The following is a 13,972-nucleotide window of genomic DNA, read 5'->3' on the forward strand; positions in this document are numbered from 1 at the left end:
GCGCGCCCCCGGCGCCCCCCCCCCCCCCCCCCTCAGTCCTCCTCTCCGCCCTGATTTCGCCTGGCCCCCCGTCCGTCTTCTCCAGAGCCCTCCCTGCTCCCAGTTCCTTCCGTCCGTCCCTGTCCACTTGCTGCGGTCCTTCCTCTTCTCGTTGTTGTCATCCCGCCCTCTCCCCTGGGCCCCTGAGCGCCCCTCCTCTTCCTCTGCAGCTGCTCCAATGAAAACGTCCATAAGGAGTTTAAGAAAGCGCTGGGAGCGAACTGCATCTTTCTCAACATCACAAATAGTGAGCTCTTCATTCTGGTGAGTTACTTGGCCTGAGGTTCGCGTCAGCCCTTTCAGCAGTTTTTCCTTCTATTTTTTTTAACTCCTTTGCAGAAAGGGAGGAGCTCGGAGGTGCTTATATTTATTTGTCAGAGGAGACTTTATTGTTCAGATCCCTGTGGGCCCAGGTAGCCCACATTTCCATAGTCTCCCTCATGTAGGACCTCCCATTTATTCTTTTATTATTTTTTAAATGTTTTTATTTGTTTCTGAGAGTGAGTGAGCAGGGGAGGGTCAGAGAGAGAGGGAGACACAGAATCTGAAGCAGGCTCCAGGCTCTGAGCTAGCTGTCAGCACAGAGCCTGACATGGGGCTCAAACCCACCAACCGTGAGATCATGACCTGAGCCGAAGTCGGACGCTCAACTGACTGAGCCACCCAGGCGCCCCCATTTATTTATTTTTTTTTAACTTGTCCATTGTGTTGCCCTCTGGGCTGGACCCTCCTTTACATATTTGGACTCAAATAGACTGTACGGTTCTCAGCTCTGCTTGCTACCTAAGATCCCTTCCCCTTGGTACCAAGAGACTAGGCCCTTGTGAGACGGACAGTGATTTTTGTCTTCCCTAGCTTCATTTCTTCTTTTTCTTCCTTTTTTAATTTTTTAAATATTTATTCGTTTTTTTTNTTCATTTTTGAGAGAGATGGAGAGTGAGCGGGGGGCAGAGCGTGAGCAGGGCAGGAGCAGAGAGAGGGAGACACAGAATCTGAAGCAGGCTCCAGGCCCTGTGCTGGCAGCTCAGAGCCCGCCGCGGAGCTTGAAACCACAAACTGCGAGATCATGACCTGAGCCAAAGTCGGACACCTAATCGACTGAGCCACCCAGGTGCCCCCCAGCTTCATTTCTTAATTCCTATCGTTTTCTAGATATATAGGCACCCCAATTCCCCTCTCCTGGCCTCTCCCGGTGTGTATTCACTTTTTTTTTTTTTAATGATTTTTTTCCATCGGTTTCTTCCCAGTCGACCACAGAGGCTCCCGTGAAGCGGGCGTCCCTGCTGGGTGACATGCATTTTCGAAGCCTGCGCACCAAACTGCTACTCATGTCCCGCAATGAAGAAGCCACCAAACACCTAGAGGTAAGTTCTGGCTCCGCTTTTTCCTGCTGAATGGTATTGTTGTCCTCCCTTCCCACCCCCATCTTTCACCCATGCTCTTGTGTTTACAGAATAAAAAGACTAAGGCCTTTCTGGGCCATTAAACCTGTGTCTGCTAATTTACCCCAGACTCCTCCAGATGGCAGAGCTCTGCCATGTTATAATAGTACAGTTGTTCCCAAACTTTTTTCTTAACCATGGGACCCTTTGATCAAGTGAAGTGTTACTTGAAAGCACAGCACAGAAAACAGATCAATCAGAGCAGCTCTGTCTAAAAGAGGAGAGGGTGTGGGCCTGACCTCCACCGGCCTCCCCCAGATCACCTCTGGGAATCAAACTGCTTTGCAGGGCATGTTTGAGAACGATTTGTACATTGGAAAGACCACCAGACTTGAAATCCCAAGTCTTGTTTTGTCGGAATTTGGGTTTTGGCAGATCATTGGATTCCTGTGGGCTTGATCTCTGCCTGTGACGATGAGGCAGGTAGACAAGATGATTTCTATAAGGTCTTTTTCGGTCCTGATAGCGTATGGTCAGATTCCCTTTTCTCAGGCAGTGTTCCGTTCTAAACAAGCAGTGTGGGTGTGTGTTTGCATTCATCAAGAGAACTGAGCCTTTGGGGAGGCTTTTCTCTGAGCCTGAGCAAATTTTGGATCATGGTAATCTTTTCACTTCTGCAGGGATGCTACTTAAGGCACTGGCAGTTAAAAATTAACCTTTCCCGGGGCGCCTGGGTGGCTTAGTCAGTTAAGCGTCCGACTTTCGCTTGGGTCATGATCTCACGGTTCGTGGGTTCGAGCCCCGCGTCGGGCTCTGTGCTGACTGCCAGTTCAGAGCCTGGAGCCTGTTTCAGTCTGTGACTCCCTCTCTCTCTGACCCTCCCCTGCTCACGCTGTCTCTCTCTCTCTCCTAAAAAAATAAATAAAACATTAAAAAAAAAAAAATTAACCTTTCCCCCAGATGATACAAATTCTGTCTGCTTCAGGTCCCAGTGGGCAGAATCTCTGGTGACCAGACGTAGACTATTCACCCCTCCTAGGACCTGGCTGCACTGATCAGCGTGGTAAAGTGTGCTGGATACGAAGTTAGCCACACGTGCAAGGTCTTAAGTCAGGGCGCCTGGCTGGCTCAGTCGGTAGAGCGTCCGACTTCAGCTCAGGTCATGATCTCACTGCTCATGGGTTCAAGCCCCGCGTCAGGTTCTGTGCTGACAGCCAGCTCAGAGCCTGGAGCCTGTTTCAGATTCTGTGTCTCCCTCTCTCTCTCTGACCCTCCCCTGTTCATGCTATCTGTCTCTCTCTCTCAGAAATAAAAGAACATTTAAAAAAAAAAAAATTGGCACTTGGGTGGCTCAGTTGGTCAAGCGTCCAACTATGGCTTAGGTCATGTTCTCGAGGTTTGTGGGTTCAGTAAGTCCCGCATCAGGCTCTCTACTCAGCACGGAGCCGGCTTTGAACGCCCTGTCTCCCTCCCTCTCTCTACCCATCCACCATATGTGCGTGTGCTCTCACTTTTTCAAAAGTAAACATTAAAAAAAGAACAGGAGCATGTCTTTGAGAGATTTTGCCCATTTTTTAAAAATTACTTTGAAACATGGACTGTAAAGGAAAAAAGAACAGGTGCCCTTGTACCCATCAGGCCACTTAAGAATTAAAACCGTTGGGAAACTTCTTCAGAGGACATTTGTAAATCATTGTAAATCCTCTCCCACCCTTGCTCCCTCCCCAACTCTTATTTTGAATGTCCAGTGTAGACTCTTGTTCAGCTTTCTGTCTTTTTGCCTCGTGTAAGTCCTTGCTGCAACACAGCCTCATCCCTCATGGAAGTAGGAAGTAGCGGACTGCAATCAGGAATGTTCCTTTTTAGAAATCTTTCCTGTTTGGGGCTTCCTACCTAGGACTCTTTTCTAGAACCTTCCCTGTCTTCCTGCCCTTGTACCAGGTGTCTAAGGACTGGTTGCGGAATGAGGTAGTGGGGTGTTCACGGCTGCTTTTCTGCTTTCCTGAACCTTTGCTTTCTACTCCGCTTGGTGGGTTATAGTTTGGGAGTTGATGTTAGTTCGGTTAAGGTAATAGTAGTTCCTTAGCCTTGCGTTTACCTTGTGAAAGGTTCTTTCTCACCGACTTTATTTAATCCTCTTGCTAGTCTGGGGATGGGTAAGGCAGGTGTAGTCGTTTAGCAGAGAGCATGTTTTGGTTAGGATCGTGTAACCAGATGGTGTTAGGTCAAGTCCAGAACTTTGGCGGCTCCCAGCCCAAACTCGGCCCCCATTTACCTCCTCTCCCTGCTAGGCCACTGGTGTCTGCAAGGTAGGAGTGGAAAAAAGATCCCGAGTTCTCCCGTGCAGGGGGCCTGGGGTCAGTGGGCCCGGGTAGTTGTGACTTGTTTTCCCGTGTGTTTCTCTCCCTGAAGTCAGGCCGCGTGCCGGGTGCCCGGGGGAACGGGTGTGCCGGTCCCACCGCCTTGGATCCCGCAGCACCTTTTCCTTTCAGACAAGTAAGCAGCTGGCGGCAGCCTTCCAGGAGGAGTTCACGGTGCGAGAGGACCTGATGGGACTGGCGATCGGGACTCACGGTGCCAACATCCAGCAGGCCCGGAAAGTGCCCGGGGTGACTGCCATCGAGTTGGGCGAGGAGACCTGCACTTTCCGCATCTATGGGGAGGTCAGCAAAAGACAGCTGTTGCTTAGGTCGTTGTGGGTAGAGAGAAGAAAGGTGAGGTGGCCGGGAAGCCCAGGTACCGTCCACTGCTTCCCGCCCTGGCTTGGCAGTAGCACACTTTCCCAAAGGCGGAGAGGGGTGGCAGGAAGGCCCCCGTGGAGAGCCAGGTCCTCTGTGAGTGACCCCCGCCCCCCGTCGCGCTCTCTAGACTCCTGAGGCGTGCCGGCAGGCCCGAAGCTACCTGGAGTTTTCGGAGGACTCCGTGCAGGTGCCCAGGAACCTTGTTGGTGAGTTGAGGGTGCGTGCGGATAACAGTACCGGTGGCGCCGGGAGTGAGATTCCTGAAGGGGTTCTGGGCCCGGCGCCTCCCTGCGGACTTGCAGTTTCCCTGGGACAGAGCCAACGGTCTTGTGCGGGTGACAGAAATGGAAGAACAGGGGCGCCTGGGTGGCTTAGTCGGTTAAGCGTCCGACTTTCGCTTAGGTCATNATTCAGGCAAAGTGATTGGGAAGAACGGGAAAGTGATCCAGGAGATTGTGGATAAGTCTGGTGTGGTGAGGGTCCGCGTCGAAGGCGACAATGACAAGAAGAACCCCAGGGAGGAGGTACGGGGCGTCTGCATCTGGAGGCTGGCTTCCCGGAGTAGGTGGGGTCGTTTGCAGAGCCCTTCTACGTGGGCCGGGGTCTCCAGGGGGTGGGGGATGGGAGCTGCTGTTTCCCCCGGAGATGAGAGCCCAGAACCGTCCCTCTGGGTGAGCTTCCGGAAGCGTTGGGGCGGACTTACTACTCGCATCGGCCCTCCTCACCCTCCCGCCCTGTGTGCCGTGCAGGGCATGGTTCCCTTCATATTTGTTGGCACCCGGGAGAATATCAGCAATGCCCAGGCTCTGCTGGAATATCATCTCTCCTACCTGCAGGTACAGAGCCCGAAGCCGGACGGGGAAGATCTGGGGGTGGCGAGGAGACGAAGGCTGCCTGCCGGTGGATAACGTTAGCAGTTGGGATGCCCCGTTTGTGTCTGGGTGGGGCAGAAAGCGCTGAGCGGAAGTGTGGGGCTGTGGGGTCGCATCGCAGAATTTTCCATGCTCAGCTGGTGTCTTCCATCTTGCAGTCCTGAGAGTTGAGGTGTGGGGACAGTCAGGGCAGAGAAGCCTGAGAGAAGGAGGCTGTCCCCGGGTCTTCATCTCCTCCCCCTTCTGTATCTTTCTCGGTCTTCCACCACCCAGGAGGTGGAGCAGCTCCGCCTGGAGAGGCTGCAAATCGATGAACAGCTTCGGCAGATCGGGCTGGGCTTTCGGCCTCCTGGGAGCGGGCGCGGCGGCGGTGGCAGCGACAAGGCTGGCTATACCACGGACGAGAGCTCCTCCTCCTCCCTCCACACCACCCGCACCTACGGGGGCAGCTACGGGGGCCGGGGCCGCGGCCGGAGGACAGGTGGCCCCGCCTACGGTAAGACAGCCCTGGGGGGTGAATGGCAGCGGGCCTTGGAGAGAGGCAGGGGTCTGGCAGAATCTCCTGGGAAGGGTGATGGACACACTGAAGATGGCGCTTGTCTGGGGGACTTGTGAGGGGGCGCGGGGTGCGACGCTGTTTGAAGCCCGCTGTGTCCTTCAGGCCCCAGCTCAGACCCGTCCACAGCTTCTGAGACTGAGTCCGAGAAGAGGGAGGAGCCCAGTAGAGCTGGGCCTGGTGACCGGGACCCCCAAACCCGGGGGGAAGAAAGCCGGAGGCGGCCGATTGGGGGCCGGGGTAGGGGACCCCCACCCGCCCCCCGGCCCACCACAAGATACAGCGCTTCATCTATCAGTTCAGGTACTAGCAGCAGACAGCTGGGGGCGAGACTGTAGGCCGAAAGGAAAGATGGTGGACAGCTGCTGACCAGCTCCTCCTCTTCCTCTAACCAGTGCTGAAAGATCCAGACAGCAATCCCTACAGCCTCCTGGACACCTCCGAACCAGAACCTCCTGTCGATTCAGAGCCCGGGGAACCGCCGCCAGCAAGTGCCAGGCGCCGCCGCTCCCGCCGCCGCCGCACAGACGAGGACAGGACTGTCATGGACGGAGGCCTGGAATCGGACGGGCCGAGCATGACGGAGAACGGCCTAGGTGAGGGCGCTGCCCGGGGTCTCAAAGAATTCGAGCTGGGCGGGAGCCGAGGTGCGGGGGGCCAGGTGCACGGCTCAGGTTTTCCCTGCCCCGCAGAAGACGAGTCAAGACCCCAGCGTCGGAACCGGAGCCGCCGTCGCCGGAACCGCGGGAACAGGACCGATGGCTCTATCAGTGGAGACCGTCAGCCAGGTGAGCTCACACCGCGGCCCGTGTCCTTCCTTGGAGCAGAGGGAGCGCGGGTGGGGGGAGGGTTGGGGGCGTCCAGAGGCTGGGCACCTGGTTCTCTCTGAAGCCCTCGGTCCTCCGCCTTCTGCAGTGACCGTGGCTGACTACATCTCCCGAGCGGAGTCTCAGAGCCGCCAGCGGCCGCCCCTGGAACGCACTAAACCCTCAGAGGACTCCCTTGCAGGACAGAAGGTAGGCCTGTGACGTGTCATTGAGCCCACGTCCCTTCCTCTGCTGGGGCCTGGCGCAAGGAAGTCGCGGAGGGACCTCTTGCTAAACTGCAGAGGAAGCGACATCTAGGGTGTAGACCGCCGTCTAGAGTAGTGGAAAGTTTGGATAGGACAGGACAGAGGGAGGTGTGTTCGGGAGCTTCTGGACTCCCTCCTGTGAGTTCCTAGAGCGGCCGGTGGGGGGGATCAGCCCCTGGGGCGCAGGGTGCCAGGGCCCTGGGATGGCAGGGGGGTCTCACCTGCATTTGCACTGACCGTCCTCCTTCCTGCCTTTCCCTGTTTTCTTTCCCACTTCCCCCCCCCCCAGGGAGACTCTGTCAGCAAGCTTCCTAAGGGTCCCTCAGAGAACGGGGAGCTCCCGGCCCCCCTGGAGTTGGGTAGTTTGGTGAACGGGGTTTCATAAGACCTCCGGCCCACACCCCTCCCTTCATATCGCTTGCTGCCCAACACCACGGCCTCCCAGGCCCGACTGACCTGCGCTGGAGCTGCTCTTATCTAGGGGGGAGGGGGGTGGCACAGCAGCTTGGGTCCCCCCTCAACCTCCAGGAGCTCGTGGAGGGGTGTGTAACAGGGTCATACCCCCTCCCTCTTGTCCGCCCTTACCCCCAAGGGTGAGGGGAGCCTCTCTCCTTCCCCATCAGACTGGATGTGCCTTTATCCTCCAATGCCCCGATCTCTCTGAACACCCCCATTCTCCGCCTGCTGGTGCGGGGTGCTCCTTGATCCACCCAGATTTGACAGTTCAGGGGGGCTCCCCTGCTATCCCTCCTCCCATCCTGTACCCCCCATTTCTGGGGCCTCATCACTGTGGAAGACGGGGATAGTAAGGGTCTAAGTGGGTGGGAGGCATGGGGAAGGTTTTGGAGTAGAACCAGGGGTGTGTATGAAGCGGGGGTGACAAGGTCCCCCAGGGGAGGGGGGACCAACCTTGTCTGGTGGATGAGAAGGCGTATTTATTTTTCACTGTACAGTATTTAAAAAGAGAATAAAAAAATCCAAATGGCTTTGTGGTTCCCGCGCCTTCCTTGTGCTCAGTTTGGTCCATCAGATTCTCCAGGCTTGACTTGCCGGGCCGTTTCCGGTGTCTCCACACCTGGCTTCTCTAGGGTTCCAAAGATGGTCTGCTTCTGGGAATTCCTGACATTCCTAGGTTCCCCAGGCCCAGGTCGCTTTCAGGTTCAGGACAGTGGCCTGTGGCCTGTGGCTTCTCCCCTCCCCCAGGTTTGCTGGTAGGAGAGCTGGGCCACTCCTTTACCCTGAGTCACAGCAGGCTAGGTAGGACTGCTCCCAGCCGTGTCTGCTCAGAGCGGAGGGCCAAGGCCGCTGCTTAATCCGATTACCCGAGTCCTGGGGCTTGGGCTGGGCCCGGGGCAGGATGGGGAGCAGGGATCCCCACACGACAGCCTCTGCGACTTAGGTGTCCAGCCCTCGCTCCCGCTGGCTCGCTCTCTGGCATCGCATCCACGCTGCTGACTGCTGAGTCCGGGGTGCGGGGGGAGGTTGTCTTGGGGTCCCTGGCTCCCTGCCTTCAGACTCGGGTTTGGAGAGGGAGCCATCAGGCAGCGGAGAAGCCGGGGCCGGGGCCGGAGTTGGGAGGGCCGGTTTTCTCACCTGGAGAAAGCGGCTGAGTCACCACTTGAGCACCTGCTGGGATGAGTCAGGAAACAAAAACGGCCTGCCTCCCTGCTGCCTGACTTTGTTGCCCCAGGGGCAGGTCAGGGGTTTGGAGGAGCAATGGGCACTAGGAAAGGGTTTGGGGTAGGGGGTGGGGTGTTCCCAACTTCCTCCTGGCTCGATTGTGACCCTGAGGGCTTTTGATTCCCCTGTGCTGAGTCCCATTGTGCCAAAAAATTGACTTTAAATTGCCAAAGCTCAAGAAGGGAGGGGAAGCCGATCAGAGAGCTACCTGGGGCGGAAGGCTTGACTTCTGGGTCTTGGGTGGGGAGGGGGCGTGGTGCCCCGAGGGGGAGCGTTGGGGGCTGGGAGGCCTGGGACACCTGGGTTCGCCTAAGGGAGGGGGACGTTGGCGCCCTTAAGGAGGCGCGGTCTGCCGGGAGGGAGTGGGGAGGAGTCTGGTTAAAAGCTGTTCCCGGCCTGGCCCACCCACCAGCCACAGACGCTGAAGCCAGGTGAGGGGCTGGGGCCACCGAGCCGAGGGACTCCAGGGACCCGGGAGCGCGGCCACGGCGTAGCGGCCTGCGGCCGGGACGCCCGCGGCTCCGGGGGCCGGAGAGCGCATCCCCTCTGTGGGGGTGCGGGGTCCGGGGCAGCGGGCTTGGCGCCCGGCTCTCCAGGGGGCGCCTGACTGGTTGGGAGCAGGCGCTCCATTCTACGGACTCTGAACTTGAGGACGACGTCTACTTTTTAAGGCCGCGAGTTTCTCTGGGACGACTTGAGACTAGGAAGACCTTTCCATCTTCAGGACCCCGGCCCCGGGCATCGGCGTTTCACCTCGGAGGGGAGGGCGTGCAGGCCGCCCTCTCAAGGCTTCCCTGCACCCCACCGCCCCCATGGCGCTGCCCGGCTCCTCACACGACCAGGCCTGGAGCCTGGAGGCCCCCGCGCCCCCTGCTCCCGCCACCTCGGCCTCGGGCTGCCCGGAGCGCGAGGCCGCCGGCAGCCCGGTGGGGGCCGGGGGGCTTCCCCTGGAGAAGGTGAAGCGGCCCATGAACGCGTTCATGGTGTGGAGCTCCGCGCAGCGCCGCCAGATGGCGCAGCAGAACCCGAAGATGCACAACTCGGAGATCTCCAAGCGCCTGGGCGCGCAGTGGAAGCTGCTGGGCGAGGACGAGAAGCGGCCCTTCGTGGAAGAGGCCAAGCGGCTCCGCGCCCGGCACCTGCGCGACTACCCCGACTACAAGTACCGGCCTCGGCGCAAGAGCAAGAGCGCGGCCGCGGGGCCGCCCCACTTCGGCCAGGGAGGCGGCGGCGCGGCTGGCGGCGGGCCGGTCTGNGCCTGGGGCGCGCGTTGGGGGACCGGCAGGGACCCCCCCAGTTCGCCCCGTGCAGAGGTCACTTCCGGCAGAGACTGGGGGGTCACCCATCCCTCCCCCCGCCCCCCCCAGGGCCCCGTGAAGCCTGGGCCGGGAAACGCTCTGCTGGCCCGAGTTTCCCTGCAGGAGGTTTCCCTCCCGGCCCGACACGGTGGCCCCCCCAGGGCCCCCCTCACCCCCAGCCCGGACATGATCACGTTCTGGTTACCTGAATTTCCCGTTTCCTGCCCGCTTCTGGCCCTCCTGTGACCCGGCTTCCTCTCCCTGCCCGCGGGGCAAGGAGAGGCCCGGCCCAGCTCGGCCCCTTCCTGGCCTGCTGCCCCGGAGGAGGAAAGCAGGCGCCGCACGCAAGCCGGNAACCCGTGTCTCCCTCTTTGCAGCTCTTCCCACTGTAAACCAGAGGCGTCGTCGCCGGGCTCCCTTCCTCAGAGTAACCCGCGGCTCCAGGGCGAGCTGCTCCCCCACTACAGCCCCTACCTACCCCCAGGCTCGCCCACTGTGTACAACCCTCCCCTGTCCGGGACCCCCATGCCCCTGACCCACCTCTAACCCTCGTGGACATGGACCTCCCAGGAACACCTTCCGTCTCCTTTTTCACCCAGAACCTTCCACCCCCCACGCCAGGCTGCTAACCCTTTGAACCCTTTAGAACCTCGTTGGCCCGCTGTTCAGAGGCCTGTGCTGCGGTTCCCTCACTCCGCCCCAACAAACTTTTTTTTTAGAACGAACACAGTTTTTATGATTAAACCCGGTTTCTGAGTCTTTATTGCCCCATTTCTGTTCCCCTTCACTGCAGCAGGAACCAGCAGGCCCCACCCCCTTCCGCCTGGGCCTGCCGGGGCAGGGAGCCGCTCACCCCGCCCTGGGGCTGTGCCTGAGTCATTCTCCGCCCTCCTTCCCCACCGCCTGCCCAGCACTGGGGTCCTGGAGACCGTCCCAACCGGGTTCAGGGAGGGGGCGGCCCCTAGTTCCTTCCGCTACCCAGGCTCTGTCCCCCGGGGCCACCAGGGACGTGGGGACATGAGGGGACAGGGCAGACTTTGGCCCCAGAATACCGAAGTAGGGAGAGGCTCTCAGCCGACATAAATAAATGAATTGGTAGAACGTGCACAGGACAGTGCGCAGGAGGTGCCAAATGTCCACCTGGAAGTCCCCGTCCCTTCTCAGGATCGGCAATTCCACTGAAACCCTGGCTCCAGAATTTTGCGACTGCAGAGGAATGAATGATCAGAAGTCACACCAGCACACCGGTTCAGGTGGGACTGGCCCTGCGCTTGGGAGGCGGGCNTTCTTCTTGCCGGGGGCCTTTACGTTCCAGTAATAGAGGATCTGGGATGCAATGAGGCCGTTGCAGAGGGAAGAGACCACGAAGGTTCCAGCCATAAGGGGGTCTCCGGTCTCCTAGGGGAGAGACAGCCGGGGTCAAGGAGGGCCAGGACACGAGGCTGTAGTGCCCTCTAGAGGGCAGAAGGTGCACTCACCTGGATGGAGGTGAAGATTCTGGCCAAGGAGCCCGCAAAGAGCAGAAAGACGGTGACCGCGGAGAGCTGGCCTGTGTGGCCGTTCCGGTAGTTAGTGGCTGCTTGGAGCAGCTAGGGGACAAACGGAGACTGGGTTCTGTCGTCTGACCTCTTACCACGCTCACCCCACGCGATATCCTTGCCCTGTTCCCCGTACTCACCCTCCCCACGACTACAGCAGGCACGTTGGAGGCCTGGAGCAGGGTGATCAGGGACGGAGGTGGCAGTGGGGACAGCAGAGCCAGCAGGACCAGTGCATAGCTCACCAGGAAAATGCCGCCTGCGGGTCAGGGAGATCAGGCGTCCCGGTCAACCTCTCCAGTGCTCTGGCTTCCTTCCCCAGGCCCGAGTTCCCCCAGGAGCCACACCCTGCCCTTGGGTAAATTCCCAGCACCTCTCACAGTCTGTCCACTGTAGTGCAGGGTCAGGAAGCAGATGGTGACCGTCTGCAGCATCAGGAACAGGGCTTCCCCCCAAGAGCTGCGGAGTCAAGAGTTGGGAAGAAGAAAGGCGGGCCTGGAAAGAGGCAGGAGAGCCTCCATGGCCCGTCCATCTGGGGACCCATTTCTCAGATCCCTCCCTGTCCTGTAGCCCTGCCTGGCTCCCAACGCACCCCGCCCCCCCTCCAAAGGACTCGGTCTAGATCCTGGGCATTCTCAGGGCTGCTCACCTCATCACGCCCACAGTGAATGGCCAGGCTTCAGGAAGGCTTAAGGCTTCCTGACCTTGCATCTGCCTCGCCCTACTGCCCCGGCCCCGTTAGAGCCGTCAGCATTCAGCCTGGGGGAAGGCGGTCAGGCCCCCTCACCTGAAGGGGAAGTTGTTGGTGATGCTGTAGACCATGGTGCCCGTCAATGCCACTAGCTCCAGCATGACGGACTGAAGGCTCAACCCTTCGGCACTCTGGGCTCTCAGGATTTTAAACACCTGGGGCAGCTTTACTAGAGAAAGGATGAGAAGGGCAGGCATGAGCTGACACCCCCTGTGAGTGCAACTCGACAGCTACAGAGCCGCCTGGGAAGCGCGGTAGCCCCAGTTGTGGGCAAAGGACCCACCCAGTTCACAGCATCTCAGCCCTCCACCCGCATCCCGCAGCGGGAAGAGAAAAGATACATACCCAGCAGTGACCCAGCCACAATGCCCAGACCCAGGCCTTTGCTGAGGAGGATCTTGAGGCAGGGAACTGAGAAGAGAAAAGGGGTAAACAGGCTGCTGGAATCCAGGCCAGGGGTAAATAAAGGCCTTTCAGGCTCCTATGCGTTGCCGCTGCTCCTGAAGACCCTGACCTACCCACACAAGGAAGCCCTGGGTTGTGTGGCCCTTCCTGCTTCAAATCCTATCACTGTCAGGCAGGTGACTTTCCAGAACAGCTCATGCTGCACCAATGACAGCTGGACTTGGTCTGACTTCCAAGGGTCTCCACTGCTTCCCTGAAAAGTTGAGCAATGCCCAACGGTCCTCCAAGCCGTTATTCTCTTCTGAGCAACTAGGCGATCCACTCCAAGGACAGATCTCCCTGTACCTCATTCCTGAACCTTCTGTCCCTGGCCCGCATCTTCCGATCCTGGAAGCTCTCCCGGCCCCAGGAGCTTATTAGCCCAGGGCTGGAGTCATGACTTCGACCAAATCGTGTCGCAGGAGCACGGTGGCGGACCAGGAACTGACAAGGGCTGACTGGGAAGGCCTCCCAAAGGGTCTGGTGTCTGAGGTGGGCTTTGTGTGCAAGGGCGTCGCAGAAGGTGGGCTATTCCGGAACGAGACCAAGGGCAGAAGTGGAGGATGGAAGGAGCCTTTGAAACCAGTGTAACTTGGCCCCTGAGAGTACAGTGATCTATTAAAGGCTGGAACGATTTGATCAGATTTTAACTTTGTAAGATTTTGAGTCCGTCCGTCATCATCGCTAAAGCGCAAGCTTCACAAAGAAGTAGTTCCGCCGGCCTCCCGCCCAAATATGGCGAGCTCCCTCCAAGGAGACCGAGGCACTTCCGCCGCGGCCCGGGGCGACTTCCGCCCAGCCCAGCGGAGCCGCGGTCGCCGCCGCCGCCTAACCCGCGGTCACGTCCCACGCGGGGCCGAGGGCGCTCGAGGAGAACTTTGATAGGATGCCGAATTAAACTCACCGTGCAGCAAGTCCCACTGGACGAAAATTTGGTCGTAGCATTTCTCAGGTAAGAGAAGCGGCACCAGCACTCGCTTGAGCGGGCCGTCTGCCTCGGCCGCCATGTTGCAAAGCTAGCTTCCGCCAGTCTCTCCGGGCCGCCATTGACGTACGGTGCGCATGCGCGCTCTGGACACTCCGCCCCCTACCTCCCCGCGTCTAGGCGGTACCGCCCCCTGTTCCTCGCTTTTTTCCTACTCCTCCCCACCTTCTGCGGCGTAGACTAGGTCTCGTCCAGAGACCACATTTGGGACGCACCCTCTCTGTTAGAATTTTGCGGCGTGCTTAAGGCTCTGCGCCTGCGCAGTGACAGCTTTCGCGCCTTTGTTTACGCTTCCAGTTCGGAGGCCACGTTTACCCTCCTTCCTTTCTTGGCGCCTTCTGCGCGGCGCCATCTTGTCTTCCCCAGGCCGACGTCGCCTCGTTCGAAGTTGAGAGAGAAGGAGCCTGAGTCTCCAAAAGGGCGTTGGGTGGGGGGGCGGCGTAGCGCCCCGTCTGCGGTGCTCTCGGCGTCTCCGGAGGGAACGGCGCCGGTGGCAGCGGGTCGGCCGGCGCCGAAGCTGCGCGCAGGGCCCGTGGCTCTCCCTCCCCCGGTTCGCCCGGGCCTCGGCGGCTGCGAGCGCCAGAAGCTGCTGGGCCGGGACCCGAAGCAGAAGA

At 59.2% G+C, this 13,972-nt stretch overlaps 3 protein-coding genes across 3 annotated transcripts in view; 2 read left to right on the forward strand and 1 right to left on the reverse strand.

Moving 5' to 3' along the window:
• FXR2 (FMR1 autosomal homolog 2) overlaps positions 1-7,648 on the forward strand; it is a 15,628-nt gene extending 7,980 nt beyond the window's left edge. Inside the window, exons 7-17 of the mRNA XM_077746748.1 lie at positions 1,287-1,403; positions 3,914-4,084; positions 4,290-4,368; positions 4,577-4,686; positions 4,912-4,998; positions 5,308-5,530; positions 5,696-5,893; positions 5,986-6,186; positions 6,283-6,378; positions 6,506-6,606; positions 6,952-7,648. Coding sequence (XP_077602874.1) covers positions 1,287-1,403; positions 3,914-4,084; positions 4,290-4,368; positions 4,577-4,686; positions 4,912-4,998; positions 5,308-5,530; positions 5,696-5,893; positions 5,986-6,186; positions 6,283-6,378; positions 6,506-6,606; positions 6,952-7,047 — 1,479 coding nt within the window. The 3' untranslated portion in view covers positions 7,048-7,648. The remainder of the gene's footprint in view (positions 1-1,286; positions 1,404-3,913; positions 4,085-4,289; positions 4,369-4,576; positions 4,687-4,911; positions 4,999-5,307; positions 5,531-5,695; positions 5,894-5,985; positions 6,187-6,282; positions 6,379-6,505; positions 6,607-6,951) is intronic.
• Positions 7,649-8,534: 886 nt separating this feature from the next.
• On the forward strand, positions 8,535-10,399 carry SOX15 (SRY-box transcription factor 15). Its single transcript, XM_077746749.1, has 3 exons — positions 8,535-9,592; positions 9,710-9,788; positions 9,918-10,399. The coding sequence occupies exons 1-3, from the start codon at positions 9,155-9,157 to the stop codon at positions 10,184-10,186; spliced, it is 786 nt and encodes a 261-aa protein (XP_077602875.1). The 5' UTR covers positions 8,535-9,154; the 3' UTR covers positions 10,187-10,399.
• Positions 10,400-10,931: 532 nt separating this feature from the next.
• Positions 10,932-13,461, reverse strand: MPDU1 (mannose-P-dolichol utilization defect 1). The gene is made up of 6 exons (XM_077746877.1): positions 13,278-13,461; positions 12,275-12,340; positions 11,966-12,098; positions 11,524-11,637; positions 11,119-11,268; positions 10,932-11,038 (listed from the first exon to the last, which is right to left on the reverse strand). Exons 1-6 carry the CDS (start codon positions 13,378-13,380, stop codon positions 10,945-10,947), a joined length of 660 nt encoding a protein of 219 aa, XP_077603003.1. The 5' UTR covers positions 13,381-13,461; the 3' UTR covers positions 10,932-10,944.
• Positions 13,462-13,972: the final 511 nt, after the last annotated feature.

Source organism: Crocuta crocuta, unplaced genomic scaffold (genome assembly GCF_008692635.1).
Source record: "Crocuta crocuta isolate KB4526 unplaced genomic scaffold, BGI_CrCroc_1.0 scaffold139, whole genome shotgun sequence".
Classification (NCBI taxonomy): Eukaryota; Metazoa; Chordata; class Mammalia; order Carnivora; family Hyaenidae; genus Crocuta; species Crocuta crocuta.

Coding starts and splice junctions, on each gene's coding strand:
- MPDU1 (XM_077746877.1), bottom strand. CDS start 13,380: ATGGCGGCCGAGGCAGACGGCCCGCTCAAGCGAGTGCTGGTGCCGCTT. Junction 12,341..13,277: donor CCAGTGGGACTTGCTGCACG/GTGAGTTTAATT, acceptor TTCTCTTCTCAG/TTCCCTGCCTCAAGATCCTC. Junction 11,269..11,523: donor AATTTACCCAAGGGCAGGGT/GTGGCTCCTGGG, acceptor GAGCGTGGTAAG/AGGTCAGACGACAGAACCCA.